Here is a 26727-nt window from a genome sequence, read left to right as displayed (position 1 = left end):
TGAGAAGGTACCCTCAGCAATTTTGAGTCCTGTCTGCTTCCTGTAGGGGGTGGGAGGGTTGAGCTGGCTGCATGCCTGACCTTTGCCCTCTTGGTGCAAGTCTGATTCTTTAGGACAGAGGCCCAGTCGGCAGGGAGGGTTCATGGTGTAGAGCAGGTTGGCATCGTCAGGGCCTTCAGTGTTGGTGGGAGATGGGCAGGGGAAGGGACAGAGGAAGGGTCAGCCGTGGCTGCAGGCCGGGAGAAGGAAATGCACAGAAATGGAAAGGGCATTAGTGGTGGTCAGGGGGGCAAACGGTGTGGGCACCGGGACCCTTGGTGGTGCCAGTGTTTCCCACCCTGCACCCACAGAAAAAGCCAAGTATCCCTGGCTCCTGAAAAGAGCTTCTGGAATCCCCCAGAGCTGGAAGCGGGCCTGGGGGGCCCGGCAGAGTCCGATGTCTGCGGTAACGTATACAGGGTTTCTGTGTAGCGTGATGAGAACATTCTAGAAATAGATAGTGGTGATGGTCGCACAGCATATTGGATTTACTTAATGCCACTGAATTGTACAATTTAAAAGGATTAAAAGTTAAATTTCTACTGTGTGTGCATTTTAAAACATAAAATGTAATAAACTTTAACGTACGGGAAAAAGAGAAAGAACACTTAGAAACAAACACTGTTATCCCGAGACAGCTCTAGTGCCAGAAGTGGCCCCGGTTGTTGCTCAGGAGCGGATGCCCGGGAGACGCCGGGGTGGGCTCAGCATGGGAGTCAGCGCCACGCTGGCAATGCCTGGCTCTGGCTTGGGGACTGGCGCGGGACCCTGGACCGGGGCTGGTGCTGGAGCTGGCTCTCGCCGTGACACTCTGACCCCGGCCCCGGTAGCAGAATTGGTGAGAGAGCTGACCCCGGCTCTCGGTCTGGCTCCAGAGCCGCAGCTGGCTATAACCCCCGAGCTGGTCCGTGTGTGGGAGCCGGAGGGGTCTCTGATCCTGGAGCTCCACGGCTGGTGCCAGGGCTGCCTCTGACTCCAGAGCTGGGCAAGATCTTGTGCTGGACATGGCTGTAGCTTTGCAGCCCCCCTTACTGGCTGTGGGGTGGATACAGTCCCCCCTGTTCAGCTGTGAGCTCGAGGGCAGGGAGAGTGTCTAGGGTTCACATTTATATTCCCGATGCCTGCATGTTAAAGGGAGCGGCACATAGGTGCTGGATACATGAATGAATGCATGAATGAATGAATGAACGAATGAATGAGTCGGTCAGCTAACCCAAGATGACTTTGCATCTCAGGTTTCCACATCTGGAAAGTAACGGCAGCCTGCGGGAATTGGGAGGATCACACAGATTGAACGCCCGTGTGAGTGCCTACTGTGTACGAGGCACTATTCTAGAGGCTTGGGAAGAAGGCACAGGAAAAGCACCGTCCCTGCTTGCACGGAGCTGGCGGGAGCGGGGCTCCAGCGAGGGCACGTGGGTCACAGACAAGCAGTCCAAGCCCTTCCGGGAGCAGCTGCCGGGATTGGCAGGTTGTACATACGTCCTTGTCCAGCAGCTCGAGACGAATCTGGGTGGGGCCGGAGGGCTGGTGGGCTTACTGGTCTGAACGCCCCTGTGAGCATTCCCTTCAGAAGTCCTCGGTGTGGCCATCTTCAAAATGGGCTTGTGAGGAAATCCCATCCTTAGGTTCCTACACGAAGTTGGTCTTGATCCTGTGAGACCAAGAGCTTCCTATGACCCATCTTCCCTCTGGTAACCCCAGAGTTCACCAAGGGAGCTGGGTGATGTCTTCCGAGAGACCATCTAGGGTCCCCTTCTGGCCAGTGTGCAAACGGGGCTCGGATCCCTGGGCTTTAACCACCAGTGGCCACGCTGACCCTGGCATTGAAGCCATCTATCCAGGTGCTCAAAAATCCAGCTCAGAGTGGGAGGGACAGAAGAGCGAGGGGTTGGCCCTGTGGGCAGTTAGGACCAGGGAGAGATCTCAGCAAACCAGTAGATGAGAAGCTTCACTCCTCACAGTTTCTTCCTCGCCTGCCCTGCCTGCGTTGTGTTGCATCTGGTGGGTGGTCGTCATTTATCTCACGGACCTCTGATGAAGGAAGGTGGCTTGTTTCCAATCTTTTGCTGGTATGCAGAAGGCCGCAGTGCAGGACCATGTGCAGATGTCAAAGTGTGGAAGCGTTTCCGTGGGATAAAGTCCCTGAACGGGGATTGTTGAACCAAAGGGGACTTACATTCGTAATTTTGATACGTGTGGCCAGACTGCCTCCATCCAAAGGCACCGTGCATTCTTGTCAACAATGAATAAAAGTCCCTGTTTGTACACAGCTTCTTTTGGATTTAATAATTTTGTCATGACCGAGACTGAGTATATATCATGTGTTTGAGGCTCTTTATATTTCTTTTTTGTGAAATGTGTTTTAACGTATTTTGCCCGTTTTTATATCCTGTGGCTGTTCTTTTTCTTATCAGTTTCTAGGATCTCTATTTATAGGGGGTGTAGGCTCTTGCCTGAGATATGAGTTAGAAAAATTCGTTCCCAGTTTATCGTTTCTTCCTTTGTAAGTTGTGGTGTCTTTTCTCCGGGACAGTGGTAAAGTGTCAGTGCTCCCGGTTTGATTTGTGGATTCGATACAAATACAATCCCCATAAAATACCTCAGCAGGTATTTCTTTTCGAAACCCATGAGCTAACTTCACAATTTATGCAGAAATACAAAGGGCCAAGAACCAGAACAACCTGGAAGGACATAGTTGGAGGACATACACCACCAGATATTCAGACTTTCTGTTCAGCTACAGTGAGTGAGGCAGTGGGGAAGTGATGCCAACTAGAGTACGACAAAGTGTCAGTTCAGCCCAGACGCCCCCATACGGATGCTGCACAGGTCTGAGCACAGCAAACGAAGCCAAACGTAGGAGAGCTCGTCCGCAAAAATGTGCAGTGTATGTGGATAGAGCGTGGGAGGAAGCTCCGTGCTTGTCCCAGCTGAGGCAGGAATAGCACGTGACAAGGTTCAACCTCTTCCATCATAAAGATCAACGTAATAAAGGCCTCTTATGAAAAGCTCGTGTCTAATGTCATCCTCCGCGGTCAGGTCAGGAACAAGGCAAGGTCGCCCACTCTTGCTATTTCTGTTCAATCTAGTATCTTAAGTCCTAGGCAAAGCAGTGAGGCAATGAAAGAAAGTAGGAGGCGTCTAAACTAGAAAGGAAGAAGTAAAATGATCTGTGTTCATAGATGACATCATTTAAGTAGAAAAATCCACCAGAAAACTGTCAAAACTAAAGCAGGATTCAGCCAAGTTGCAGGATACACAATTAACACTCAAAAATCAGGCGTATTTCCATATAAACAATGATCTGAAAAGGAAATTGAAACATAACTCCGTTTATAATAGCATCAAAAAGAATAAAGTACTTAGAAATGAACCGAACCACGGAGGTGAAAATCTTTTACAAAATATTACTGAAGGTTTTTTTTTTTTTTTTTTTTTTTACTTTAGAGAGAGTGTGAGCAGGGGAGAGGGGTAGGGAGAATCTTGCTGGTAACTTGTGAATGAGCTCAGAAGGGGACCCTGCCCCAACCCAGCCTCAGCTGAAACCACAGCCCAGGCTCCTGGGAGACCTTGAGGCACAGGCTTCATTCAGCTGGGCTAAGCGGGGGCCCTAATCACAGACCCTGGGATAGTGTTTGCTTTTGGGAGCACTAGTCAGGGTAACGTGTCTCACACATAGACAAACAGTATATCCTGCCAGGCCCACGTCTGGCCCTGCTCTCCTCCCTCCCCCCTCCCCAGCTCTCTCCAGCAGCAGTGGCTTCTTCTCAGCCCCTCTGGCCAAATGTGCTTCTGCCTCTGGGTCTCTGCACTTGTGAGCTTCCCTTCCCCCAGCACACTGTTCCCAGACTTGTACAGGGCCAGCTACTCTTGTCTTTCTGGTCACAGCATGATTGCCACCTGGAGGCCTTTTAGACCCTGCTTAGGGGCTCCTGACTGGCCCTCAAGCACCCTGCTTCACTTCCGCAGAGCACTTGATCTCTTGCATGCTTTTGTCCATCCCCCACCCTGGGCCGTGAGCTCCTGGAGGGCAGGGACCATGTGGGTCCTTACAGCACTCACTCCGCGTGAGGCAGGAGCCGAAGGAGCCAGTGAGAGGGTCTGGGAGCTCCCTCCCGCTTCAGAGAAGCTCATAATAAAAGCTCCACGTTGGGTCAGAGGCAAGGGGGTGTCCCTTCCCTGGGCCAGGTGCTTGGTAGAGCAGTGATCACCGCCTGGTGGTGGGAACCAGAACTGCAGCCCCAGGCGGGAAACTAGAGATGAACACACCTTTGGGGTCCCCAAGGCAGTGGGGTTCCCAGGCCCCAGGCGACAAAGGGGTTAGGAACTAGGGGCTGCAGAGGGGAATGCGTGGGACCTATGCCCCATACCCCCCAGTCCCGACCACTGTACCGGGGTGCCCAGTTCACCCAGGAACCAACTCAGCCCCTCCAGGGCAGGGACTCCGCCCACTTCCACCTGAGGCTCCCGCAGGGAGGGAGGGTCCTTGGTCCTCGGAGGCAGGCGCAGTCCAGTGCCCCGCCACATTCTGCATTACCCAGGTACTCAGTCCCTAGGGGCCCCGGGGAGTAGACAACATTTACTGGACTCAGCCTAGTGTGTCGTCGATGGAGAACCGAGGCCGGCAACTCCTAGAAGCCTGTGGGACCCTCGGGATTCCTGCCGCAGGCACATCAGGCTGCAGAGGAGGAAGGTCTTCCCTCTCTATTATGGAGCCCCCTCCCCGTGAGTGTGGGTGTTAGGGGTTTCCCTGGTGCCAGGCGCCCGGAGCGGTGGACACAGCTCCAGACCTGTGCCGTCCGTCCTGGGGATGGCCTGGCCCTGCCGACCCTGGGACCCTCGAAACACCAGCCCACCAGTCCGGCATCTCGCCCCTCCTGACGCTGTGCTCCCAGGACCTGTGGCTGTAAGATCGGAGCCGAGCTGGGACGGCGCGAACAGAGCCGAAAAGTCCGGCGCTGGCGCACAGACACGCCCGCTTCTCCCGCTTCCAGACTTGTGGGTGTGTCCCCTGGCCCGAGGGGCGTCTCCAGCTAACGGCACCCTGGAGCCGCCAGCCAATCAGAGCTGCCTCCCGCCGGCACCGCCCCCCCGCTTGGCGCTGCGGCCAATCGGAGCGCCCGCCCGCACGCCCACCCACCCGCCGTCCCCAGTCGCAGAGCTAGAGGCGGAGTCGCGCCCCAGGAGTCGTGCGGCGGCGGCGGCGGCAGTGCTGGCCACCATGGAGAAGATCCCGGCTCTGGGCCTGGGCACCTGGAAGGTGAGGTGGCCTCACGACCTGGGGGAGGGAGGGCCTTTCCCGTCCGCGGCGCTCCGGGACGCGGAGGGGACCCCCCAGGGCCGCCTGCCTCGGCGCCACCGCCCCTGTTTGAAGGGGGAGGTTCTCCGGAAATGCTGGCGGTGCCTGGGGCGTTCGGAAGTAAAAGTTCGCGGGAGCCCCGAGGGGACGGTGGTGAGGCTGGGTCAGGGCCGGAGGGCTGGGATCGGGGCTGGTGGTCGTGGCTGGGAGCAGCAGGTGGTCGGGGCAGTGTCTGGGCCGGAGGGCTGGGGTCTGGCTGGGGTCGGGGCTGGTGGTCGTGGCTGGGAGCAGCCGGTGGTCGGGGCAGTGTCTGGGCCGGAGGGCTGGGGTCTGGCTGGGGTCGGGGCTGGTGGTCGGGCTGGGAGCAGCAGGTGGTCGGGGCAGTGTCTGGGCCGGAGGGCTGGGGTCTGGCTGGGGTCGGGGCTGGTGGTCGTGGCTGGGAGCAGCCGGTGGTCGGGGCAGTGTCTGGGCCGGAGGGCTGGGGTCTGGCTGGGGTCGGGGCTGGTGGTCGGGCTGGTGGCGCCTCCCCAGAGGCTGGCGGGACTTGCCACCCGCAGGACAGACAAGGAGGTGCCCCACCGCCAGTGGGGTTTCAGAGGGAAAGCGTGCAGCGCCCAGTGAGAACCAGGCGGGGCACTCGGGGACTTGCTGCACTTTGGCCGCTGACTCCTATCCGTGATTTCAGTCAGGCGCTAACCAGGCCTTCCTTGTTTCTTTTGTTTCTGTACACTTTGACTTCAATAAAGATGTTCATTTGAGAAGTCACTTAAGAAGCTACCAGATGAGTAGGCATTGGAATCATCAACCCCTGCTCATCAAAACAGTATTTAAAGCGTTTCTTCTATGTACTTACCAACTGTTAAAGACCAAGGAGGCAACTCTACTCACTGTGGTTCTCAGCATGTGGCCCTGGATGTGCTTTCGGGAGCTGCTCAGGGGGCTCAGGGGGTTACATGCTCGCACTTTCTTGCCTGCCTCCAGTCCTGCTCTTATGCACTGTCTTCTGCTGGGGGTGGGAGTCCAGGCATACTGCCTTGCACACGGCGAAGGGAAACCTGCAGAAGCCGTTTCAGAGGCCCAAAGCTTCCTTTTTGTGGTTGTTGGACTTCAGGTGCACGGACCTGGATCAGTCTCAGTGACCCCTTCTCGATCCACACAAAGTCTTGCTTGGATTTACTTATTTCCAGCAGTGTACCGTCACAGATCAAGCATCAGCTGTCGGTTGCTCCGGAAGCGATGCACCCACAACCAATCACAGAAGCTCCATCGTTTACGGCAGCATGTGCATCATCACTGCTGCCTGTTGGGTGGTCAGCTGGGCTCTATGCACCCGGCCGCTCGCTCAGTGTCTGGGGTTTGGCCGCTCTCACTTGGGACTGTTGGGCTGCTCGTGGCTCAGCGCAAGTCTCGACCTCAAGCAGGAGAATCTGGGGTATTCTCGTGGTGATGGCCCAGGCACCAGAGAGCAAGGGGCATTCTGGAGCTTAGGCTTGGAGCTCACATCTCTGCCACAGAAAACACAGGGCAGCCCAGGTCCCAGAGGTGGGGACAGAGCCTGTTCTGGGCCTGCGGAATCACATTAAATCTGTAGATCAGTCTGGGAGAACTGGCAACTTGATGATACTAAATCTGGCTTTCTAGAAGCCCAGTGTACTTCTGTGTTAATGAATTGTCCTGGATTGAAGGCGTCTCTCTCTCTTCATCTGGTTGTATATACAGCTTGCCCTGTAGAAAGCATACACTTCATTTGATGGAATCATTCCTGATCCTGGACCGTCCACGATACTATTGGAAAGGAAACTTCTCTGAAATTATGTCTTCAGCTTGTTTGCTGTTGATGCATTGAAAAACAATCATCTCCGAGTGCCTGGCTGGCCCAGTCGCTGGAGCATGCGACTTTTGATCTTGGGGTCGGGAGTTCAAGCCCCCTGTTGGGTGTGGAGCCTTCTTTAAAAAAAAAAAAAAGAGCCTTCTTTGGTATATTCATCACATTTTCAGCCACTTTGCCAAATTGTCTTGTGAGTTCTTTTAATTTGCCTGTGAATTCGTTTGGGCTTTCTACATAAATGATCGTAGCATCTACAAATAATGATACTTTCATTTCTTTTTTTCTGATCCTTAAGTCCCAAATTGTTTTTTCTGAGTTGCTTCTGGATGGCTAGGACCTCCACTACAGTGACCATTCTTGTTCTGTTCCTGACTTTAAGGGACTGTTTCTGATACTTGGACATTTAGGATGATGTTTGCCCATTTGTTCTTTGGCTTGCTTTTGTTCTTGTTTTTTGTTTTTTTTTTTTTTAATTATATTTATTGTTGTTTTAAATGTGGACATTCTTTACCAGGTTAAAGAGCTTCATTTTTTCCAAGTTGACTGAGAGTTTAAATCACAAATGGGTGTTGAATTTTATCCAACATTGACTGACATGATTTATTTTTTATTTTTTTATTATTATTTTTTTAATTTTAGAGAGAGAGCACACATGCGGGGGAGGAAGACAGAGGGAGAGAGAGAGAGAGGATCCCAAGCAGGCTCCACGTTCGGTGCAGAACCCAACACAGAGCTCGATCCCACAGCCTTGGGATCATGACCTTAGATGAGCTCCAGAGTTGAATGCTCTACCAACCGGAGCCACCCAAGCACCCCGATGTGATTTCTTTTTTAATCTGTTAATGTGGTGAATTATTATGGATTTTCTAATATCAAGCCACCCTTGGCTCTCTAAGATAAGCTCTGTGGGTGTGGTATGTTAGTTTTTCATATACACTGTCGCATCCATTCTGATGTCATTTTACTTAGGATTTTTGCAACTCTTATTCATGGGTGAGATGAATGCAGGCCTTTCCTTTGAATATTTTTGTCTGCTTTTGACTCCAGGGTTATGCCGGTTTGGTAGAAGGGGTTGGGAGTATTCTCTCTTTTTCTCTTCTCTGAAAGATTTTGTGTTAAATTGGGACGATTACATCCTTGAAATTTTTGCAGAACTCTGTGTGTTTAGTTGCTTCATTTTAGAAATAATTATAGGAAAAGTCAGCTTTTGCTTCTTCTTGAGCAAGGTTTTCTAGGGATTTCCCTCATTCTTTTCATTTTTCCCAATTGTTGGCTGAGAGTTACTGGTAACATTTCCTGAGATTTGGGGTCTCTGTTGTATCTGTATGACCGGTTTTTGGGTTTCCAGTCTTGTGAGAAGATTGTCCACCTTATTAAGGTCTTTCAAAGAACTAACCTCCGGCTCTGCTGATCTTCTGTGTCCTATCTTTACTTGATGTGCGTCCTTGTCTCCAGATTCCCTTTCCTTCTAATTCCTGGGTGGATCGTTGTCTGACTTCAGGTGGACGCTTCCTTAGCTTCTGGCCCCCCAGAATGTGCTGCTTGTCAGAGGTGGACCATTCTTCTGGCCCGGTGCCTGGGGTTAGTGAGGCTCACGCGAGGGGGTGCCGTGTGGGCTGCAGAGCCCTTGGGGATGCTCGTGCCTTGTGTCCCGAGCCCTCCCCAGGCCTCTGCCCCCGCGTCCCGTCCCTTTGCTCGCTTGAGCCACCCAGCTCACCCGCGAGCGTTTTCTGAACCTCACCTTCTTGAGGGAATCCGTAGTGCCCCTCGGGGCTTGGGGAGGTGCCCCACGTGTGCCGGGTTGTCTTCATGTGAGCGGACACCCGCTTACCTTCACACTTGGCCCCCTGGTCTCCTCGGGTAGAGGGTGAGTCTACACCTTCTTGCGTCTCAGTGTCTATCCCGATTCATCCCGCGTTTATTTATTCCTTTGCTCGTTCAGGAAGCGCGGTATCTCGCTCGGTTCTTTGCAGGCCCTAAAATACCTATGGGGTTTCCCCCAGGTAAGGAAAGGTGTTGGAACTTAGGTTGCATCTAAATCCTTCCTGCCCCTGACCTCCCCCAATTTTAGCGCGTCCTCGCTGATGTGTCGTTTGACTCTACATTTTCCAGCGCTGAGGTTGGGATGGCCTGATGTGGGCGGACCGCCTATGTCACGTTCGTTTCGCAGGCAGCTCCGGGCGAGGTGACGGAGGCAGTGAAAGTGGCGATAGACGCGGGGTTCCGGCACTTTGACTGCGCCTACTTGTACCACAACGAGAGTGAGGTCGGAGCCGGGATCCAGTGCAAGATCAGGGAGGGCGTGGTGACCCGGCAGGACCTGTTTGTCGTCAGTAAGGTAGGACTCGGCGTGCAGGGCGAGCAGGGTGCAGCCCACGCGAGCTGGGTCAGCAGGGTAGCCGACCCAGCGTGGGGAGGGCCTTCTGGTCCCACGGGAGCTGATGACCAGTGCGTACGGGACACTCGTGCGGCTTCGTGCACGCACTGGATGCGGTGCAGGTGTCGGGGACAGCATGGGCAGGGGCCCGAGGCACGGGACAGCACCGGGGGGATCGGGGGCCTGGAAGGAGCTCGGTGCTCCTGGATCGGAAAACGTCAGTCATGAGAAGTGCGGCTGCAGCAGGGACAGGCCAGGTGACGAAGTCACGCCTTTCAAGGGGCTTACTCTTTGCACACACCGCACAACGGCGCGGGTTCTCAGCAGGGAGCTCGGGTTCCGGACAAGCCAGACTTGTGTCAGAGCTGGGTGACTGCAGCAGCCGGAGGGAGCAGGCGTTGGAGCGGGAGGCAGAGGACACTCACAGCCCGGACTTGGACCGCGGGAGCCGGCTCAGGAGGGAGACAGGTGCTCAGGGCCCGGTAGGGGCAGGTCCAGACCGCGGGAGAGTTCCGGAACTCCCCTGCCTTGGACTTTGAAGCAGATTGTTAGGACTCTGAGGCCAGGAGCCACGGGTTGTCATTCCCGCTGTCTCTCACGACCCCGCCATCTGTCACGGTCCCACCTCCTGTCACAAACCCCGAGGGACCAGGAGAGTCCCTGGATGACACAGCTCCACCGTGTATAAAACGGGGGTCCGGATTCGATCATCTCCTGAGGAGTTTCCGGGACTAATTTCCACAATTGCAGGACTCAGTGTGGTTTCTGTAGACTTGCCCTTCTGTTCCAGTTCCGGATGATTTCTCTAAGTCGTCAGTGCCTGTGGAGCGAGGGCAGAGGGCTGGTGAGGGCGAGGCGAGGCGAGGCGGGTGACGGGATGGCTCGGTCAGCCCCGTCACCCGGGGCCCGCTGCTCCTGGTGCCCTCTGAGTCCGCAGGGGAAGTGTGTTCACTTCGGAATTCGGAATTCGGAAAAGTCACGGAAATACAATTTTTTTTATACTCGCTGTTTCGAGAGTACCATTGTTAATGATAATTTTTAGGGTTTTTTTTTCTTCTCTTTTGTCATCAATACACTATGGTGAGAGTCTGTTTTTATATCTTTTAATTCTCTTTCTCGTACTTATTTATTTTTCGTTTTTCTCTTGCTGTGACGGAGTCTTCGGATTAGCTTCCGTCACAGTTAGTACTAAATAGTGTAACAGGGGACGTGATGGGAGGGAGAAAATGGCAAATTTTCTACTTCACAGGGGGTGTGGCTGGAAATCTCTAAATCAATACAAGGCAGTGGGTGTTAACTTCCCTAATTTAACCTGCACGATTACGAGGCCCTGAGAACAGAGGCCCTTGAACGTGGAGGAGACGCAGGTGAGAAGCAACGTACAAGTTCTCCAGAGTTCTCCTCCTCTCTGCTTACAGCCGTTTGCTTTGGTCTGGTTCTGGTTGTTTCTTCTGGTCCTAGTGGATCCAAATAACCAGACCGCCCCCTCCCAAATGTTTCACAGTGGCCCTGTCTCCCTGTAGTGGGAGTCAGGCAGAAGGAGCCCTCTTTTGGAGACCCCTTCCCGAGGGAGTTCCGGAACCATCTGAGGGTGATGTCGCTGCCCCCTCCGTATTCGTTGCTGTCTGGTCCCGGATGCCGTCTGTCCTCCTGCTCCCGGACTTGGGGGACTGAGGGGCAGAAGTTGACACTGGCTTCCTCCTCCCCCCCGCGCCCCCCATAGCTCTGGTGCACCAGACACGAGAAGTCCTTGGTGAAGGCGGCCTGCACCAAGAGTCTCAAGGCCTTGAAGCTGGATTACCTGGACCTCTACCTCATGCACTGGCCCATGGGCTTCAAGGTACCGTCCGGGAGGCGCAGAGCCCAGGGGCAGCACCTTCCCTCTGGTCAGGCCCGGCGGGGGGTGCGGGGAGCTCTCCCCAGGCCTCCTCAAGGACCCCGCGGTCTTCGTCCGCCCCCGCCTCCGCCCCTCCCAGCCCGGGGAGGAAGACCTGCCCCTGGACCGCAACGGCATGGTGCTGCCCAGCGACACGGACTTCCTGGACACGTGGGAGGTGAGGCGCGTCCCGCCGGCCTCGGGCGAGGTGACGGCGGGTCGTGTGCATGCGTCGGGGGCGGGGGGGTTGCGGTTGTCCCCCGACACACTCGTGTGCGCTGTGAGCGGGAAACCAGCACCTGATCCCGGCCGCCCATCTGCCGCCCTAGTTCCGGCTGGTTCCTCTGCCAGGACGTCAGTTCCAGGGATGACTAAGTCAGACCCCCCCCCGCCCCGTTTTAGTCTCAGTGTCGACTTTTTGTTTTTGTTTTTTTTTTAATGTTTATTTATTTTTGAGAGAGAGAGAAAACACAAGCGGGGGAGGAACAGAGAGAGAGGGAGACACAGAATCCGAAGCAGGCTCCGGGCTGTGAGCTGTCAGCACAGGGCCCGATGCGGGGCTCGAACCCAGGAACTGTGAGATCGTGACCTGAGCCGAAGTCGGACGCTTGACCGACTGAGCCACCCAGGCACCCCGGTGTCCGCTTGTTTGTTGATGAGAGAGTATCACTTGGTCGTGACAGAAATACGGAAGAGTATGAGAAAGAACATTTAAGAATCCCCCCCATCCATTACCTGGCCGTAGCTACCACTGCTGTCGTGTGGCTGTGGACCGCTGGGCCTCGAGCATCTCGGAACGAGGTCTGGCAGCCCAGCCAGGCCTGTGTGGGGCTGGAGGCCGAGTGGCAGGTTTCCGGGCAAAAAGGGGGAAGAGACCTGGAATAAAGTAGCGAGCAGCGGCATCGCGGTGAGGGGTGCAGGTGTGGAAGGGGACAGTGTTCCGTGGGGCCCGGCTGACCTGGCGCGTGTAATCTCGCAAACGGTGTGGGACGGAGGAGGGCGGGTGTGAGGCCTGGGAAGCAGTGAGCTCCCGCTGGAGCCTGCTGAGTCCAGGGAGATGGGCGAGAGAAGGCCTTCGAGCACCAGGCAGAGTCGGCAGGCGCACCAGTCAGGCCACCCTCTCCCTCCCCCCATTTCTCTTAAACAGGGCAATCGGCAAAACAGATTAGATGAGGGATCTGGGCTGTCAGGACCAGTGTCCGGGGGCCCCAGTGCTTTCTGTCCCACGGCATCGCCCCTCGGGAGAGCTGTGGCTTGGGGTCCTGGCCGCATGCAGCCCGGGTGAGTCTCCGGGCGATGCTGGTGCCTCCAGGCAGTGGCTGGTGCACGCTGACTGATCTCCGGCCCGTGGCCGCTCAGGACCCAGGACCTACTGTTGACGAGGTGCCCCACGCCAGCCCGACACCTCCTGAAGTTCACGGCCAGCAGGAGGATGATGGCACGTCACTGCGCTTAGGAAGCGTATACGCTAGGTAGAAAGAGCGGCAGGCGACGGGCATCCCTGCCGAGCCCTGTGTCACACATGTTCAGAGGAAGGGGAGAAATAACAGCTGAAGTGTTGAGTGTTGGCCACATTCTAGCCCTGCGCTAAATGCTTTGTGTGTGTTACTTGATGGGATCCTTAAAACAACCCTGTGACATGAACAAGCTTGTCCCCACTTTGCAGATGAGGACACTGAGGCTCAGCGTGGTCACACAACGTGCCCAGGGTCCCCGGCCACTAGAGGCCCTGGGGTCAGAAATGCCTGTGGGGCATCGGGTGGGATATTTAGAAGCCTGGGGAGCCGGTTTAGCCTGGGGAGGGAGGGGCATGGGCGATGGGGGGGAGGGGGAAGCAGAATGACTGTTTGTTGTCTTTAGGCCATGGAGGACCTGGTGGTCACGGGGCTGGTGAGAGCCATCGGGGTGTCAAACTTCAACCACCAGCAGCTCGAGAGGCTTTTGAATAAACCCAACCTGAGGTTCAAGCCAGTGACGAACCAGGTGAGGCTTTAACAGATGGAGTTGGCTTTTCAGCCGTCACGTTCCCCCCCTGGCTACGCTGGAAATGAAACAGGGGGCACAGAGTAGGCATTTTTCTCCCGTGGCTGCAAAAATGGTGACTTAGGGAGCGGTGAGGCAAGTAACGGGTGCCGAGGCCGGAGAGCTTCTGGAAAGGCTTGTTCGATTAGGTGGGGTCCTCGGGAGGTCGGCCACGGGCTGAGCTTGGTCCTCTGCGTGCAGAAGTGGTGACACTCCTGTCTCGCCCTCCTCCCTCCCTGACATCGCTGCTCGCGGCTTCCTGGGAAGGCACCTGGGCCCCTCCCCGTCCCTCCACCTGGGGGGCGGGCAGCCGAAAGACCCCAGGTTCCCGGACTCTGCCAGGACTTTTGTGCAGAGAGCTGGCTCGTGAGGAGAGGGCTTTGCTTGCAGAAAGGGCCTTTTTGCAGTACATTCTTTTACCTAAACATTTGCTCAGGTGTCATGTACATTTAAAAAGTGCACCCATGACTAGAGCTCAGTAGAGTAGAGTAGAGTAGTAGAGTAGAGTAGAGCTCAGTAAATTCTCGTAAACCGAGCCTCGCTCTGTGCCTACATCCAGATCGAGAAACAGCGCGTGACCAGCACCCGAAGCCCCACCACGCTTCCTCCCGTTGACCGCCCCCCGACAGAGGGCAGCCCGTGTGCCGATTACTAACAGCGGACACTGGCTCTTGAACTTTATGTAGATGAAGTGACCCATTACGTACTCTTTCCCGCCTGGCTTCTTCCAACATCGCGTCTGTTGGATTCCTCCGTATTCCTGTACGATCGTCCGTCGTTCTGATTTCTGCGTGGGATTCCGCTGGGCGCACACACCACACTATCGTTACCCACTCTAGCGTCGACGGCCACTTGCATAGTTTCCGCTTGGGGATATTGAGAATAGAGCATCACGTTCCATTTTTTATAAACACGGTGTAGCGTGGATGCAGGAGAGGTTGGGCATCGCTCAGCGAGTTTCCACAGGGGAGCGTGCTGGTTGGCGCCTGGAGCCCAAAGCCCAACAGCGTCTGCCTTCTGGAAGCTCTCCTAGCCGCCTTCCTCAGAGCGGCACCTGTCCCGACGCGAGGCATGCCTTAGCTTCCCTGCTTTAAACCCTGGCGTGCCTAGAATGTTCATGTGCATGATGTACGCCCCCGTTCTGTCGGGGTTCCTGTTGAGCAGCACTTTAAGTGGGGGATGGGGGGGAGAGCTGTTGCTTCCTCTGTGGGGTGGGAGGGGCCTGAGGGGCTGTTTCCTAATTGGGGTTCTGAGCCCCCAGCAACGTCCCCTCAGAAGAGTTTTCCTTGCTCTTTCTGGTGGCTGTGCCCAGCACGTTCCTGACCCTCAAGGGCACTGTTTGCAGCTCTTAATTCACTCTAAAGGAGTATTTTCAGCCCACTGATGACCTGGAATTGTACGTGAGAATGTACAGAATGTGCAGGCAGAAATCCCGCTCTCAAGTTTCTCAAAATGTCCACTGGAGTCCCCTGGAGCACGCGTGTCCCACATGACTCCCCAGCGTCCTCCATGCACCTGCGGAGCCTTGACAGAGGGTTCTCTGGCCGGCTTATTCTGGATGCTGGGGGCGTGTCTGGGAACAAAACAAAGTCAGCCCAGACCCCTGCCTCTGTGCAGCTCGCATCAAGCGGCGGGAGACAGACAACAGCAAATAAGCACGATGTGGAAGATGTCAGATGGTGACGCGGGCGAGAGCGGAAAGTAAAGGGTCAGAGGGAGGGCCTCCCGGAGCAGGTGCCATCCGAGTGTCCAGGCGACGGGGTGTTCCTCTCGCCCGTTCTCAGTGGCTTTCACTTTAGGTGTGGACGCTTGAGCCTCGAGACGGGTCCCGGAGCTCATCGGTGACAACCGAGACATTAAGAGTGTGCCCTTCCCCCGTGTACGGTGACCTGAATTTTCTCGGTAAGCGGTGCTTCTCCTTTCAGGTCGAGTGCCACCCGTATCTTACCCAGAAGAATCTGATCAACTTTTGCCAATCCAGAGATGTGACCGTGACAGCCTACCGGCCCCTCGGCGGTTCCAGGTGGGGGTGTGTCCGTGGTGGGGGTGGGGGGGAGAGATGCCCCCTCCTGCTGGATTTGGATAGTTAGCGGAGGGCCTAACAAAGGCAGGTGTGGGCGGGGCGTGTGGGCTGGGGGAGGGGCCGGCGCCGGCGGCCAGAGGAGGGCAGCGGCCTGGTCTGAGCTCTTGACCAGCACGTCGGGCCGGCTGCTACGCCTTCCGGTCGAGATGGGTCACAGATATCTCCATCTGCACGCGTCCTCTTCCCCAGCACCGGAACCGTGTGGTGTGCGCCCTGCGTCCGTTCACGAGCCCCCACCCGCTCGGCACCCCCAGACCAGACACCCGGCAGTCCTGCCTTTCCAGCCCATCCCCAGAATCCACTCTGATTCTGCCAGAGAACCCGGGATCTGTCTGTTGATCTCTGTTGTCGCCATCACGGCCCGAGTTAAGTGGGAGTTCTCTCCGGTAATTAGAGCAGCCTGTCCGCTCCGATCTGCCCGGTTCCAATCCGTTGTCCGCGCGGGAGCCGAGGGAGCCGTCTCAGTCTGATCAGGTCACTCTCCTGCTTGAAAATCCTTCGGTTCTTGGCAGGGCCTAGGCGCCCCAGCCGGCCTGGCCTCGGCCTAATTCTGGCCTCGTGTCTTCCCGCAAACTGTGCACCCACCACCTGAACCCACGCGGGGCTCCCGGAGTAGAGCCCCGTGTTTCTAGCCTGTGCCTTTGCATAGGTTGGTCTCTTTACCTAGAGATCTTGTTGTTTATATATATATTTTTTAATGGTTTATTTTATATTTGAAAGAGAGACAGAGACAGCGAGCAGGGGAGGAGCAAAGAGAGATGGAGACAGAACTGGAAGCAGGCTCCAGGCTCTGAGCTGTCCGCACAGAGTCCGATGCGGGGCTCAAACTCACGAGCAGTGAGATCATGACCTGAGCCGAGGTCGGACGCTTAACCGACTGAGCCACCAGGCGTCCCTCTAGAGATCTTGTTACCATCTTGTGTTTTTAAAGTCTGGCTCACTCTGATTTCTAATGTCCAGTTCAAGTCAGCACCACCTCCTCCAGGAAGCCCTCCTGACTCCCCTTATCGAGGTTTTGTCCATAACCCTCGTTACACTGTCTTGCCATTATTTTCTTTTCAGTCTCCCACTTGTCAGAGCTGCATGAGTACAGGGGCCGCGTGTAACTTGTGGCTCTCCAACAGCCCCTGGCTCAGGACCTGGACAGACTAGGGGCCCAGGAAGGGCTGAAAGCATTTGACTCTTATGACCTGTGTGTCTCCTGTGGGAAGTGGGGCACATGTGTTTGAACTTCGTAGCGGCTGGGGAGCTGCTGGAAGGCAGCTTCGTCCTGTTCTGTGGCTGAACTTGGGGCACTGGAGCCACAGTGGGTGGCAGGGGCCAAAGCAATGGCTCTCCAGGGTGACCAGGGCCTGTCCCTGCTGGACAAACCCTGAGGGATAGTGCCATGGCCACAGCCTTCCAGTTCTCTGCACTGAAGCTTCCCCTCGTGTTTTGGTATTTGAGTTGAACTGTTCTGAAATTACCATCGTGAATATCGACAATTATTTACCAGCAGCGCTAGAGGCCCCGCCCCAGGCCCCGCAGTAAGAGCTCAGAAGTCAGCCCTACCTGCCCAGGGCCTCTCTAAAGCGCGGAGAACGCGTTGCCTCCTACGCTCTCACGTTGCCCCCTGGCTCTCGAGAAAACACCAAATGTCCATGGAAAAGCAGCGTGCCCAGCTGTCCCCACCGAAATGTCTTCTCTAGATGGTGGGATGCAGGTGATGAGCTCCTATACATCATTTGAATTTCCTACCCGGAGCAAGTATTGTGATCAGACAAAAATAAACCTAGGTCTTGGTTTTGGAGGAGGTATTGTGTGTCTGAAAGCAGGAGGCACCCAGGCTTGTCCCCCCTGACCTCCTGCCCTGTCCTGCTCTCTCTAGTGAGGGGGTGGCCCTCCTGGATGACCCCGTGATTCAGAGGATCGCACAGAAGTACAACAGGTCTCCCGCCCAGGTAGGAGGGGCTGCCCGCAGGCTGGGGGGGGGGGTCTCCCCGCTTCCTCTCGGAGCCGGGGACCGGACAGAGGAAGGGTTTGCTTACTCTGGCCCCAAGCTTCCAATTCACCAGCACAGGGGGCGCCTGCTCCCACCCACTGAGGCTGCGAGGCCCGTGGGCGGGACTCCAAATGTGGGGCCCCCCGGCTGAGTGGAACAGAAAAGACTTCCTTGCTCTCATGTCCAGTGTTTGGGGGCTGGGCGTCTCCGTGAACTGTCATTAAGGCGTTGGCAGGTCCTCTGAGCTTTTCCATGGACCAGTCGTGGCCATTACACACATTGGAGGAACTGTGCAGAAAATGCCAGTTGGGGTTCTGAGGGGCTTTGGGACAGAAGAGCCTGTAATAAAAGTTCCGGCTGTCCTGACTTTGGGACTTTGCACAGTAAAGTGTGAATCTGTGATTCCCCTTGTCTGATGTGAGACCTTTTTTCCGCAGATTGTGATCCGATTTCAGATCCAGAGGAATGTGATCGTGATCCCCAAATCTGTCACCCCAACACGGATCCGTGAGAATATCCAGGAAAGGGTTCTTTTCTTCTTTTATTCGGAGGGTTTGGGATCACACGGTAGTCAGCTGGGGGTCGGACCACCGCACAAGCAGGCCCTGTGTGGCTTTGACGCAGCAGAGGGGCCGGGTGGAGCTGCGGCCACAGCACGAGGAACCCCAGAGTGTGACAGGCACGAACCCAGCCCGGGAGCCGGCGAACAGCAGGTCCCGAACAGCCGGGGTGCCGGCCAGAGGCTCGCAGGGCTGTGCCCCCGAGCCGGGTGCCTGCTCCCCAAGTCTCAGGACCGCTGCCTCTGGCTGCCCGGACCTGGATTCGTGGGGCCCTTCCAGAACCGAAGGCCGCCCTCCAGTCAGAGCCTCTGCTGACACCGAGCCCTTGGTTTCTGCTAGACCGGGTGGAGGGTCTCCTGTGGGTAGAGGCCGGGCCCGGCCGGTCCCCTCCCGGGGGTCGCTGCACCCTCCCTCCCGGCTCCTCAGCTGGGGACCGGGGCTGGCTCTCCTGTGAGAACAGATCGTGTTTCAGGAGTGGGGGTCATAGTCCTCACGGGTATTAGGAGCAAAGGGGGTGCAGCTTAGAATTCTGCTTTATGAGGAAAGAAACAAGAATTACACTGTGTTATGGCTACTGTCAGAGCCAGTGGTCCTGGGGACCCAGTGTCCGAGCTGGGAGGGCGTGGGGCACGAATGTTTTTGGTTTTTCACTTTCATTTGGTTTTGGAGGGGTTTTTTGGTGTTTTTCATTTTTGGGGGGGGGTTCTTTTTTTGTGTTTTTTGTTTTGTTTTGTTTTTGAGCGACGGGAAAAATTCTTTGCTCACCTCCCACCTCTTGATTCCGGCTCATCCCTTATTCCCCTCGGGGGGGACTGCAGTACACGTCCTGTCTTTGCAGGGGCTCTCGCCCAGCCCGGGGCAGCCAGCGTCAGGCACAGGGTCACAGCCGCGGTTCACGGAGGAAGGCTGATGATCCGGGAAGTTGCAGGTGCCGCGTGCAGTGTTCCCTCCGCATCTTGTGTCCCCGGCAGGTCTGGCGCAGCGCTTCGCAGGCGACATGTGCTCAACGAGATGGTCACTGGACTGACTTCACCGTGAACGTTTTGTTTTGGGTGCAGGTGTTTGACTTTGAATTATCAGAAACGGACATGAACGACATCCTCGACCTGGACAGGAATTTCCGGATGTGCACCTTGCCCACGTAAATACGTCTCCTTTACCTCCGTTCCAGGGGGAGGGAACAGTATTCGGGTTGAGGCAATTCCGAATAGGTGTTGATCGTATGCATTTTAGGTTAATTAAACCTTCTCATAAGGCTTTCCCCTCGGAGGGTGGGCCTCTGAATGAGTCCCAAGACTAACTAAATACATCGGGAGCTTGAAAACACACAGCTGTGTCTTTTAGAAGGTTTCTCTTAAACGTAATAAACAGTTCATTTTGATTTGTTTTCCTGTTTTTCAGAGCTAAAAACCACAAGGACTATCCTTTCAACATAGAATACTGAGCACGGCCTCCCTCTTCCCCCCCTGCCCGGCCCGACGGGTCCATGAGGCCCGAGCCGAGGCAGGGCTCTGCCAGGGAGGTGGGGGCGACCGGCTTTGACTTGGGCGGATTCCTGCCTGGAACAGAGCTGCGCTCCCTGAGAGGTCCACACATTTCCGGCGGTGGGTGATGGGAAGGGAGCCGCCCTGGGAGCGGCGCTCGCTCTCTGTGGAGAACCCCCCAGTCCCACGGCTCCTTTGAGCACAGCGTGACAGGATTTTGACCAGACAGGCTGTGTGGCCTCTACCCTCGGAAAAAAGGTTGTATTATGGAAATATTTAAATACAGGATTTGAGACCATAGCACGAGTCTCTACATGTGTCACCCAGCCCCTCTTGAGACCCTGGGCCGGCCTCCCGCCATCTGTGTGGCTCTGTTCCCTCAATCCCCCCAGATGGTTTTAAAGCAAAATCTTTACGTTCACACGTGCAGAGACAAGCTGGGTGAAGGCGGGAGAGGGTCTCAGTTCAACACAGAGGCTTTTCTTACTTAAATACGGCTGTGGGAACCCCAAGCAGAGAGGACACGCGGGTCATTGCCCTCCTGCGCTCAGCGTCCGGGGTCCGTCCAGTGGGCTCGCTCAGGGCTGTGTGTGACTCGTGTCCTCTCTGCTCACCGGATGGCACTCGAGCACCATGCTTTGGGCCATTGTCTTAAAAATCTGCTACAAGTTATTATGTTCCACGAAAAAGGTTCATTTTCATGAATGAATGGCAGGATGTTTCCCTGTTTATGTTAAACGTAAGAAAAGTTCACCATATAGGCTAATGTGCTTTCTACTAATATTTACCGAATTTTGCTATTTAATGAAGTAATTCTTCCAGATTCAGAATGTAAAGAAAACTGAGAAAAGCTCAATTATAACAAGTAAAAATGGCCTAAACTAGCAATATCTAAGAAGAATCCTCTTTCTAGTGGGTCCTTCTAATCTGTGCCCATGTCTATGATCCATGTAGATAAACAAATTACATAAAATATGTGATCCATACACATATATAACACATGTGCACGAACACTTCGCAAAACCTGTCCCACAGCACACATGGTCTGTGATTTGCTTTTTAAAAGGCATATGCATTATATACTGGATGTACAGTCATGTACCTGTTCACTTAACATTTTGATAAGACAGCAAGTAAATAAATACTGAAGATTTAACTCGTAAGCTTTAAAGCTACCGGACTTGAACTGATGATCCGATCTTCCTCCCTCGCTGCTGATTTCCACATCTTACAGAGTCCTTATCAGTGTAATTCAAGCCTTGCGGAGACACTTCTGTTTTCTACAGAAACAAGGAATACAGATTTTTATGTCGTGTTCTACGAGAGCCACCTGAAATAGCAAGAGCACCAGCAAGTGTGGCCAAGATGAGGGACACCTCGTCCTAAATCACTGGGTCAAGGACGTGGTCACGCAATGAGAACTCCTTCAGCTGCAAACCAGCTCCGGTGGCTGGAAGGCTCCGTTGAGTCTCCGAGAAACATCAGGAAAGCACCGGCGCGGTCCCTACGGATAAATGTAGGCGAGTAGGCCGGGACCCCAGGAGGGGCCTTAGGCCGCACCCCAGGCCTGACCCTAGGTGGGACCCCAGGCCGCATCCAGGCCTGCCCTGCCTTGGAGGAGGAGGGTCTGGCGGCCCGGCTCCGCGCCGTGCGCCGGATCGCCCGCCAGGGGCGCCGTTGACCCACTCGGCGGTGCGTTCGCGGCTCCGGCAGCAGAGGGCGCCGCTGCCGCGCCTGTGGACTTGATGCTCTCCTCGGGGGTCGCGGGAGAGGCCGTCGACCCCGGCCCGGGACGTCCACGCCCACTCAGCCTCGGCCCACGGCGCTGCCGAGAGCGCGCACGGCGCGGGGACGCAGGGCCGGCCCTGCGGGTCGGCAGGTGCGCCGGGGGCGCCGGGGGGCGGGGCAGCTCTCCCTGAGGCGCGCCCCGCCCATCACCTGGTCCGCGAGCGCCAAGCCGCTTCGGTGAAAGGCCCGGCCCGCCCGCTCCTTGCTGGAGCGAAACCCGGTCCGGAGGGCTGCCGTGGGGGTCCTCCGTGCTCCCCACGGCCTCCGTGACAGGGGACAGCACTGCCTTCCCCCGCCGCGCTCGCAGGGCCAACGGACCTCTCAACTGAGGTCCATCGTTTAAAAAAAAAATTTTTTTTTAATGTTTAGTTTTGAGAAAGAGACAGAGTTTGAGCAGGGGAGGGGCAGAGAGGGAGGGAGACACAGAATCCGAAGCAGCTCCAGGCTCCGAGCCGTCAGCACAGAGCTGGATGTGGGGCTCGAACTCACCAACTGTGAGATCATGAGCTGAGACCAGTCGGGAAGCTTGGTCAACAGAACCCCCCCCCCCCCCCCCCCCCCGCGCCCCTGGAGTCCACGTTCTTGCTGGAACCTCCACTGTTAGTAACAGTTTTGGAACTTGCACCCAAGTACCTGTGTGCTTATTTATGTCATAATTCTGTAAATGCACTTCTTTACTCATGTGTTTATGTACATTATAAAATACCCCCCAAAACAGAAAAAATGTTAAGCTGAGCCAGAGATGAAATAAAAAAAATTGAACAGAAATTTAATCACGGTCCAAACTCTGTTCTCGCTAATTTATTGTGTTTGGTAACAAATTCTTTTCGAAGCAATGGTGTGAATATGCTTTACTGTTTTTTTGTTAATCTTGATTCGATAACTTTGTGATACAGAAATTTGAAGTTCTGATTCTAAATGCAGTTTCCTTTGAAACGTGGTCTTCATGGCAGCTGGAGCTGAAGACTCCCCCCAAGACGCGTGGGTGCAAATGGAGAAAGCGTGTGGTGCCCTGCTCTTAACAGATCATGGCCCTTCTTTCTCAGTCCCCTTTACCAATGACACCATTTTTGAAATTTGGACTCTCCAATAGGTGCGAAGTTTTTCGAAAAATTACACTTTCGCTAACTTTGAGTAGGACGAGAAATTTATAAAGATCTCCTGGAGGAAAGTTAGTATTCTATTTTGAAGTCCTTACAAATGTGTCTATGAACTGATAGCATTTGAGCTTTTGGACACTGAAGTTTAGGAAAAAGAGTGCCCCCCTCCCCCCCCAACTCTGTATTCTCAAGTCGGAGAGTTCCTGTTGCTGAAGAAAAGTATTTATGGTCCGGGTCGCCTGGATGGCTCAGTTAAGTGTTCCAACTCTTGATCTCGGGTGAGGTTATGATCTCGCGGTTCTTCGTGAGTTCAAGCCCCACATCGGGCTCTGTGCTGACAAGTTCAGGGCTTGCTTGGAGTTCTCCTCCACTCTGTCCCAACCCCCCTTAAAAATGAATAAGCTTTAAAAAATAAAATATATTTTAAAAAAGGAAAATATGGTTGATCATTTGAATGTGGGGGAAAATTAAAAATCGAATTTAACAACAGTTTCCAGAAAGGATTGTTCTTCCCCTGGGGTTCATTTGGACTTTTGAATTCCTCGCCCCAAATTCTCATTTATCCCACCGTTTGGTAACTTAGCAATGTCAAGTCGCACGACTGGCTTCACATCCCCATGGTTCAATTTCAGAGCAGGGGGAGGCGATGTGTATCGGGTTACTGGCTTCGCTGGCTGGGCTAAATCACTCCTGGTTTTTGTTTGTTTTTAATGTTTATTTATTTAGAGAGAGAGGGCATGAGCAGGAGGTGGGCAGAGAGAGAGGAAGAGAGAGAGAGAGAATCCCAGGTAGGTTCTGCGCTGTCAGCACAGAGCCCAATGCTGGACTTGAACCCATGAGCCGTGAGATCATGACCCTGGCAGAAATCGAGTTGGATGTTTAGCCCACTAAGCCACCAGGTGGCCCATAAATTATTCTTGTTTTTAATTCCGCTTCCTCCAGGTTGTGCTCTGAGCAGCACATTCTTGGGATCAAAAAGGCTGGTGGCAGGGCCTAAGGCTGGAGTCTCACCCACGTTCTTTTGTTCTTTTGACCAGGGATCGGAAGAGAATCCAGAAGGAGAGGGAGGGTGTGGATCTGGAATCAATTTCCCGGTTTCTTATTTTGTAAAGCAAACGTCTGAGTCTGAGATCATTGTAGATTCACATGAAGTTGTAAGAAATAATACAGAACATTCCAGGTCCTCTTTACTCAGTTTCCCCCAACGTTACCATCCCGAAAACCCAGAGCACCGCATCACAGCCAGGGTTCGGACCTTGACACAATCCGCTGGTCTTATCCGGACCTCCCCAGATGTGTACTGATTCGCGTCTGTGATCTTTTTCACGCGTGTGTTTCGCGAAGCCTTTGCCACAATCAAGAAAGGACGTGCCCATCACCACGAGGGTCCTCATGTTCCCTTTTATAGCTATTCCCCTCCCTCTTCTGTTTCTGCCCCCACTTCTCCCGCCCCCCCCCCATTTAACAAAGCTATAATTGACAAATACGCTGTATTTAAAGTGCATAACATGATGATTTGATAAGCATAGACATTATGAAATGATTCCCATGATCAGGTTAGTTAATACACCCATCACCTCCGATGGTCACTTTTTTTTTTTAACTTTTTTTTTTTAATGCTTATTTTTGACAGAGAGAGAGAGAGAGAGAGAGACAGAGCATGAGCAGGGGAGGGGCAGAGAGAGAGACAGAGAGAGAGAGAGAGGGAGACACAGAATCGGAAGCAGGCTCCAGGCTCTGTCAGCACAGAGCCCGACGCGGAGCTTGAACTCAGACCACGAGATCGTGACCTGAGCTGAAGTCGGACATTCAACCGACTGAGCCACCCAGGCGCCCCCGGTCACCTTTTTTTTGGTGAAAGCACTCACAATCTAGTCTTTAAGCAAATATCAATTATACAGTCCAATATCACTAACTGTAATTACCATACCGAACATCAGGTCCTCATAACTTAAAAGTCGTATCTTTTACCAACATCTCCAAATTCCTTCTACTCCAAAGACACAGTGTTAGAACTCTTGTTCTTCTTCAAGGTCCACAAGGCTGTTGTTTTGTTTTGTTTTTTCCAGCTGACTTTCTCTCTCTTGTTCCTGTTGGGTTATTTATATTGTTTTATCTTCCAGTACGTTATTTCCTCTGTCCCTTAATGTCTTTTTCTTAAAGTTTATTTATTTTTGAGGGAGGGAGAGAGAATTCCAAGCAGGCTTCCCACTGTTGGGACACTCAACCGACTGAACCACCCGGGCGCCCCCTCTGTTTATCCTTTGAGTTTCTTGTTTGGAGTCTTGTAATTTTTAGCTCTAAAATTTCCATTTTGTAATTCTTTATGTCTTCTGTTTCTTTATTGAAACTTTCTATCTTTCCACCAGTTCCAAGTGTGTTTGTCATTGCTCGTTGGAACAGTGTTTACAATGGTGGCTCTAAAATCTTTATCAGATAATTTTCGGATCTTGGTCGTCCTTTTTCATTCAGCTTGACACTTTCCTTGTTTGTGGCATTATGACTAATTTTTTTGTGGAAATATGACAGCTTTTATATTACCTATGAATTGAGTTTTAGATCCCTTTAAAAGGTCTGATAAAATTGTGTAAGTGTGGTAAATTCTCAGAGCCAAAGAGAAAAAAATTCTTATGAACAAGTAAAAAGCTAGACTTTGGAAATAACTAAATGGTTAGTTGTTTTTTTTTTTTTTAGGGATTTATATTTTCCTTGTGATCACTTCAGTGCATATCAGCATCTTAACCTCAGTGACACAGGAAACAGCAAAACAGACTAAAAAGTCAGGGCATTGATGGTTAGGTTGTTTGAAACGTATTCTCATTTACTTTGGAGGGAAAAGACTGGTTTAGAGACTTTCATTTCCTAACCTGCGGAGTCACACCGTGGTTGACGAGGCAGCAACAGGGGATAAACCAAGTGCCTGGTGTTCGCCAATCATCGAACCAAATCAAAGAACTCTGGAGGGAGCACAGACAATGCCGTTAACACTCATCAGAAAATGGGAAATCCGGATGATGGCTTAATCTAAAAGGTAAAGGGAGAGTCTTAGTCAAGGAACTGTTTCTGTGCTGGGTAAAGAGACGTTTCTTTTAAATGGGCTTCAGGATGAGAATTAACGTAATTTTCTTTTGGGAACAAAACCAACCGGTTTGATAATAACCGCATACTATCGCATGACACTGTAACGAACACACTGTAGAAAAGACACTTCCGTGCTCATGAACACACTATAAAAATAAACCAGTATGTTGCCTTTTTTTTCAGGTACTGTATTATTCTACAACTTAAGGAGCTAAGCTATTTATTTGTGTTGATACCGTAAACTCCCAAGAGGGCAGAGATGAATTCTGCCCCTTTAAAAAAAAAAAAAAGTTTATTTATTTTGGGGGCAGACAGAGAGAGTGGGAGCAGGAGAAGGGCAGAGAGAGAGGGAGAATCCCAAGCAGGCTCCATGCTGTCAGCACGGAGCCCGATGTGGGGCTCAAACTCCTGAATCTTGAGATCACGACCTGAGCTGAAATCAAGAGTTGGACGCTTAGCCGACTAAGCCACCCAGGGACCCCGCATTCTGCTTCTTTGAAAACAATGCCAGTCTGGTTTAATATATAAAATTAACAAATATTTCATGGTGATGATGAGGAAGGTAATAAGAATATCACTTGTTTCATTTCTTTTAAGCACTTGGAAATATTTCATCTGTGCCTTTACTTGGTGGGAAATTATATATTAGAACTAGGGATGGATACAGTGATTATGATATAAGTCAGTTCATCAGGGGACTTCCATTGTAGCAAGGTAGGTAAACTCCTCTTCTCTTATATATATAATTTTGAGAGGTAGGTAAACTCCCCCTCTCTCTGTATATATATATATATGTTTATATATAATATATATATATATATAATATATATATATATTATATATATATATAAAATTTTGAGCCATAAAGAGCTAAATCACTATCGATATTGATTAAAATTGCTGATATCGCTAAGCATGACTGCCTGGGTCTCCACCCTCCCTTACCCTTCCCTCTCTATCGTTTTACGATATCATTCATTCAACCAGTGTTTATCACTCAGGGAGACAGAATTTTAAAAATCCCACCCTGGGAATCTAACATTTCTATCGAGGTAAACAGAAAATAAGCCACGTAAATCAAGAACCTGGATGGTATGCTAATGAGGACTGTCAACACAAAAACGCAGAGTAGAGAGAAAGGGTTGCATTTTTAGGAAGGGTGACAGAGAAGGTGTCACGGAGGTGAGCCCTGAGTGCGGACGTGAA

General features: G+C 53.1%; 2 protein-coding genes and 1 long non-coding RNA gene across 4 annotated transcripts in view; 1 reads left to right on the top strand and 2 right to left on the bottom strand.

Moving 5' to 3' along the window:
* LOC128774971 (uncharacterized) overlaps positions 1–26727 on the bottom strand; it is a 256264-nt gene that overhangs the window by 2621 nt on the left and 226916 nt on the right. The gene's annotated exons all lie outside the window — the stretch shown is intronic.
* AKR1E2 (aldo-keto reductase family 1 member E2) lies at positions 5169–20715 on the top strand. Of its 2 annotated transcripts, XM_053895258.1 has the most exons (11): positions 5277–5302; positions 6088–6164; positions 9340–9507; positions 11270–11386; positions 11523–11600; positions 13283–13405; positions 15370–15467; positions 17395–17467; positions 17946–18038; positions 19136–19209; positions 19470–20715. In XM_053895258.1, the coding sequence occupies exons 2-11, from the start codon at positions 6123–6125 to the stop codon at positions 19510–19512; spliced, it is 909 nt and encodes a 302-aa protein (XP_053751233.1). In that variant the 5' UTR covers positions 5277–5302; positions 6088–6122; the 3' UTR covers positions 19513–20715. The 2 variants fall into 2 exon arrangements, with proteins under 2 accessions (XP_053751232.1, XP_053751233.1); XM_053895257.1 differs by lacking the exon at positions 6088–6164 and having other exon boundaries at positions 5169–5302.
* LOC109273789 (aldo-keto reductase family 1 member C3-like) overlaps positions 25236–26727 on the bottom strand; it is a 131900-nt gene continuing 130408 nt past the window's right edge. Inside the window, 1 exon segment of the mRNA XM_053895259.1 lies at positions 25236–25464. Within this exon segment, the coding sequence (XP_053751234.1) occupies positions 25422–25464 (43 nt within the window). The 3' untranslated portion in view covers positions 25236–25421.

This window comes from Panthera pardus, unplaced genomic scaffold (genome assembly GCF_024362965.1).
Source record: "Panthera pardus isolate Hobbes unplaced genomic scaffold, ASM2436296v1 HiC_scaffold_6, whole genome shotgun sequence".
NCBI lineage: Eukaryota > Metazoa > Chordata > Mammalia > Carnivora > Felidae > Panthera > Panthera pardus.
This window is presented reverse-complemented; position numbering and strand designations above follow the sequence as displayed.